Source organism: Lampris incognitus, unplaced genomic scaffold, assembly GCF_029633865.1.
Source record: "Lampris incognitus isolate fLamInc1 unplaced genomic scaffold, fLamInc1.hap2 scaffold_189, whole genome shotgun sequence".
NCBI lineage: Eukaryota > Metazoa > Chordata > Actinopteri > Lampriformes > Lampridae > Lampris > Lampris incognitus.
Genome location: NW_026611148.1, coordinates 49153 through 55152, shown reverse-complemented (window position 1 = coordinate 55152; position 6000 = coordinate 49153). Strand labels below are relative to the sequence as shown.

Here is a 6000-nt window from a genome sequence, read left to right as displayed (position 1 = left end):
TGAACAGAGGAGAGCACATAAGACTGCCATTTTAATTATTATTTTGCCACTAGGGGGAGAAATTTACTAACTTTGGCGACCAAAATTGAAGGTAGCTAACGTTAGCTTTGCTTCGCACCGAGTTGATAGTTGATTGTTTCCTTAGCAACGCAGCGGAAATCCGGCGTCCGTTCGCGAGATTTGGGACAGGGTACGGGATTTTGGCGAGGGCTATGTAGGGTTCATAATATCGCCATCCGCTGGAGGACGCTTTTCCGGTTTCTGCTCGAGAAACACCGCCATTTTTAAACGTCTTCGAGTCAGCTGGTTGGTTTTGTAGCACATTGTTTGAGTTGTATTCAGTGTAGAGTTATCTTCTGCATTTGTAGCACATTCTTTCATTCAGCTATCAAGTCGATAGAATCCAGAGTGTAGAATGAACAACTTGGAAGAGCGTCTGGCGGAGGAAGTTCGCAAGCACGCGAACCTGTACGAGGTGTCCGCGAGAAATTATAAGGACCATCAGATGTCCACCAACTCGTGGGAGCAGATCTCTCGGAACACCGGGTTGTCGATCGATGAATGCAAGCTGAAGTGGAATTGCATCTCGACACGTAAACCCCACTCAGAACCATTAAGGTCTCATGACGGCGTCCAAGCAACGGCGTGGTTCTTACGTGGCCATTACGTGATCACCACGGACGACCATAAAACAAGCTTAACACTGTTTTTTTTTCAGAAAGTTTTTTTTCCTGATTGCGCCGCCACGCTTCATCAATAAGAGGCTAATTTACACATGAGCCATGATGATGAAGACACAGAAGAATAGAAATGTATGGCATATTGTTAACAGTTTAGAGACCCCCCCCCCATTTTTTTTTCACAAATCATGTTTTTAGGGGAGCTCATGTCTTATTAAGGGGAGTCAAGCTCCCCCGTAGTTACAAATTAATTGCCAATCGCCACATTCAGTGGCACCGGCAGCCGTAATCCTGTAAGCGGATCTGTACGCACCGTGCGCTCTTAGCCAGTGACGTTAACACCAATCATCGGCCTTCAAATGTATTCGCGTCAAAAGGCGTGAGTGGCAAAAAAAAAACCCAAAACTAACAATATCATAAAAAATGTACGCACGGTGCGTACATGATTATGCTTGCCGTCGCCACTAAAACAGCATCTTGGGTTTACAACTCTTAAATATGAATGTCTGCCGAAAGTTGCAAAACCCGCTCAGCCGAGTCATTTATAAAAGCAAAATATTTCGACTCCACGGCCGTAGTGTCGGTGGGGTGTTTCACATGCTGATTCCCGCCTCGCTGTCGCGTTGCGATACACGTTAAACTCTTCTTCTTCGTTCGTCCTCTTCTTCTACTACTACTACTACTACTACTACTACTACTACTACTTGGTGTTTGTTGGCGGTTGGCAAATACCGAATTGGTGCATTACCGCCACCAACTGGTATGTGTTTGGTCAGTCGGCTCTAAACTAATTTACGTTAGCTAGCTAGCGGCACTCGTTCGCGTGCATCTAACGCCAACTAAACTTGTACACCGCAGCCACCTTGTTTCATTCTTTTGCGTTCTTTACTTAACCCTACAGAATGGACGGTTAAAGCTTTACTTGCTTACTAATTACTTTATTAACATAAGTCCTTCAATCATACAGTTCCGTTACTTTCAACTCTAGCAAGCGTCACTCAGGGTCTATGTCACACTCTAATTGCTCCCCGGAACCACAAACTACGAACAACAATCCTATTGTTACAGTATGGAGTGTGGCTCAGAATGTCTATTAGTTACACCCCCCCCCCAAAAAAACCTCAAATCTTCTCAATCAAATTAGTTACTCTAAGATACTGAAATAAGATTTTATAACACTCAGTTGAGTTCTTCTGTAGAATATCTATTAAATCAAACTGTACTTTAATTTTTCTGAGATTTTGAGTCATACGCCTTCTTTCTGCCTCATGTGGAGCTAAACCTTGTAGCATAGCAACAGTAGCTATGGTGACAAGGCCCCTGCAGAGAGGTCAACACGGTGGCCTCCACTTGGCCCCTTTGTGCTGGGGATTGCACATTGATTATTGTAATTGTCGAACATCCATAACCACATTCAGCATGACAAACAAAGAGACACAGCAGTGTTTTGTTGGACTAGCTGAATATAGACCGACACGGTCCTGATTTGCTCCCGGGCCATACGGGCCTTTTGTGAAAGGGAAAAATGCATCTGAACGCATTATCAGATGAGTAGGAATTCAAAAAAAGCCCTGTGTTAATAATTCCTTTCAAACGGGTTGCCGACATGAAACGGCAGTATTTATTTTCTCTCAAGTTTAAAAACACTACAGCGTGAAGCTCATTTGTATGAACTGGGTGTGAATGCAGAGCTGGATTTTTCACAAATATCAGTCACCGAGAAGCACGGCTCCTATCCCCCACTCCCCCTGTATTCAATATCCAATCTTTTCTTTCCATCCACCTCTTAACCTCAATCTTTCTCCATCTCTCTCCATCTCCATTTGTTTCCTTCTTTCTTCCCTTTGTCGCCCACTTCTCTCTCTCTCTCTTTTCCACTTTCCTGCCGCAGCCTCCTACTTCCTTTCTTTGCCTGTTTTCTGTGTGTGTTTCATAGAGAGCTCCGGTCCTCATGGGGCTGCCTCTCCGGGGACCCTTAATTGACAAGTGTGTACAATAACTAATCAGCGGCAAAGCAACTGCCCTCTGAAATGATGAATTAACTAAACTAATTTCAGATAATCTTTCACCATAACCAAGCCGTGCTGACGCCTTCAATTGATGTTTGAAATGAACACACCCATCATGTCTGACTTCTGACAGTCATTTCAGTGCAGATGAGTCCACCAGGAAAAAGTAGCCTCATGGCTGATAAGCTGCTGACTGAGCAACGGGAAGATTAAAAATGTTTTCTACCTCTGTGAGTGGACTTGCAGTCCAACAAATACTCATCAGCAGCAACGAAATGCGCACATGCACATATACATACATATACACGAGTGAACAGGCACACACACACACACATATACGCACACACGCACATGCACACGTGTGTGTGTATGTGCCTGCTTAAACATGTACGTACACGTGTGAGCAGGCATACATACACATACATACACAAACACACCCATGCACACACACTACCACATGCATGCAGCACACATACACATACATACACATTACACACCTTCATGTACACACACATACGCCACACACACTAACACATGCACGCAGCACGCATGTACACACACATGCTCACCCGCGCGTGTGCACGCATGCACACACACACACACACACACGTTGTGACATTACCTGATGTGTGCGGTGCTGTATGCACAGACACGCTCACCTACACAACTCATAATGGATTAATTTGAAAGGGCAGAGTTAAGTCTAGTGGGCATTTGCTCATAAAAGTTCATACTTCTAAGAGGTTTACCGTTTTAAATCCTATTTCTGTGTTGATGCCTAACCTCCCCCCCCCCACCCAAAAGCTCCATAATATGTTCTGTCAACATGCTCCTCTCCTTCAGATTAGCATTGTCAGACAGTTGTAAAGTGAAAAGGACAGCATGTTGTTTTCTCAGTAATAGAATAAAATCTGACAGATCGACGTGACATCAGCCGTCCACCACAAAAAGGACAAGGTGTGTACTGTACAAACTCCCCCGCATCCTTCTACCATGTGTGTATGTGCACTGGCTGTGTGTGTGTGTGTGTGTGTGTGTGTGTGGATGTGTGCCTGCCTCTTCAGTATGAGATGTACACCTACAGTAATTACGTTGCATGTGTATGGGCATAACCTTGTGTATGTGTTGGAGAAGTTTCTCTGCTGCCAAAATATAAAATCGGGCCGTTGTGCAGGTGTCTAATTGCCAGGGTTTCCTTATCATTACATCATCTCTACTGTATGATTAACGAGCACTATGCAGGTTCTGGGGTGGAATGGAGCAGAATACCAGCGCTTTGATTAAGTAGCCCAGGACCGGGGAGAGGCCGCCTACAGGTGTCTCCATCATCCATCCATTCCATCCATTATCCAAACCGCTTATCCTGCTCTCAGGGTCGCAGGGATGCTGGAGCCTATCTCAGCAGTCATTGGGCGGCAGGCGGGGAGACACCCTGGACAGGCCGCCAGGCCATCGCAGGGCCGTCTCCATCAACAAAACGAAAATGTGTGCATCAGGAACTTTTTTTTTTGGACCCCCCCCCCCCCCCCCGTTTTTCTCCCCAACTGTATCTGGCCAATTACCCCACACTTCCGAGCCATCCCGGTCGCTGCTTCACTCCCTCTGCCAATCCAGGGAGGGCTGCAGACTACCACATGCCTCTTCCGATACACGTGGAGTCACCAGCCGCTTCTTTTCACCTGACAGTGAGGAGTTTCACATGTCGGAGAATCACACTATTCCCCCCAGTTCCCCCTCCCCCCTGAAGAGGCGCCCCAACCGACCAAGAGGAGGTGCTAGTGCAGTGACATGGACACATACCCACATCCGGCTTCCCACCCGTAGACACGGCCAATTGTGTCTGTAGGGATGCCCGAACAAGCAGGAGGTAACGCAGGGATTCGAACCGCTGATCCCTGTGTTGGTAGGCAATGAAATAGACCGCCAATCAGGAACTTTTCATAGCTTTTCTTACATTGAACCCTGCAAACTGAAAAGTAGAAGAAAATCACATCTGGCCTGTATAGTCCAATGGTAGAAAGGATAGAGATAGGAGAATAGAGCATATAGAAGATAGTTCATTGTGTGTGTGTGTGTGTGTGTGTGTGTGTGTGTGTGTGTGTGTGTGTCCGTGTGAGTGCACAAGTTGGCTCTGTTTGTCTTTGTATCTGTCAGTTGGTCAGGGACGTGTTGTCAGTCAGCGGAGCAGCAGGGAAAGAGGAGGCAGCAGAGGGAGGAGGAGGAGAGGACCTGCAGGGGCTTCCTGGTAGACAACCGTGAGCAGGGAGCCACTGTCCCGCTCACTCCTGCATGCATTTTTCATCACACACTCAGTGTTTTTTTCATACTATTTAGCTTTTCCCTCCTCTCTAAACTTCCATATGGTGCGTGCTGACATGGCATTTCTTAGCCTTGCACACACAAGGCCCTCTGGTGCTTAGTGTTCTGGAGTTGGAGCATGTTGTGTTTGTGTGTGCTTATGAGTGTCTGCAGTGTGCCCGTGATTTTGTACATGTGTTTGTGTCTGCATGTGTGCAACTTTATGTCTCTGTGTGCAGGCACTAACATGCATGTGTTCATGCATGCATACATCTGTGTGTTCGGCACGTTATGTGCACCCATTCCCCATATCGTGCTCCCTTCCATGCACGTACGCCACGCTACATGTGATAGTACCAGATTCCCACATGCCACGGCCATCACAGGGAGAGAAAAAGAGAGAAAGAGAACAAGAGCGCTCGAGGAAGGTCCATTGGCTGCACCCAAATTTGTGAATGACTGAGACTCCCGGCATAGAATGGATCATTTTAAATTTTTCTGTGCTAGAATTCAGACTTCATTTTGTTTTGGCCCTAAGCAAATGACTGACTGGGTGCAATCAGTAAAGGTCAGGGGGAATTAAAATGCTTACTGTATGGTTTGTCAGTGAGATGGACAGAGAGAGAGAGTGAGAGAGAGCGAGAGAGTACCCGAGGAGAAGGCCATCTGCCTGACAATCTAGTCTTAAGTTTGAGAGAAATGAGTCAATTTTTCTCTGTTGTTATAAGTCATTAAGTCATTGACATGACAGATGCGAAGTCCTGCATTGTCGCACCAAAATAAATATTTCACGTTTATATATTCTGGAGGCAAAATCCTCTGAAAGGTAGCTTTATGGTTCAATGGTTTAATCGACAGGCTGTGCATGCCTACATTACATTACATTACATTACAATGCATACTAGAAAAGTAAAGGACAATTTGTTATGACAACATCCAAATCCAATAATACCAATGCATATATAGGGGCAGAACAGCAAGGAGGAAACATGACTGACAACCGATGAACAATT

General features: G+C 45.8%; 1 protein-coding gene across 1 annotated transcript in view; it reads left to right on the top strand.

Moving 5' to 3' along the window:
* Positions 1-415: 415 nt before the first annotated feature.
* The window catches only part of LOC130132853 (CUGBP Elav-like family member 5), a gene marked incomplete at its 3' end in the record, with an annotated part of 45056 nt that continues 39471 nt past the window's right edge, over positions 416-6000 (top strand). Inside the window, exons 1-2 of the mRNA XM_056301873.1 lie at positions 416-618; positions 4844-4944. Coding sequence (XP_056157848.1) covers positions 416-618; positions 4844-4944 — 304 coding nt within the window. The remainder of the gene's footprint in view (positions 619-4843; positions 4945-6000) is intronic.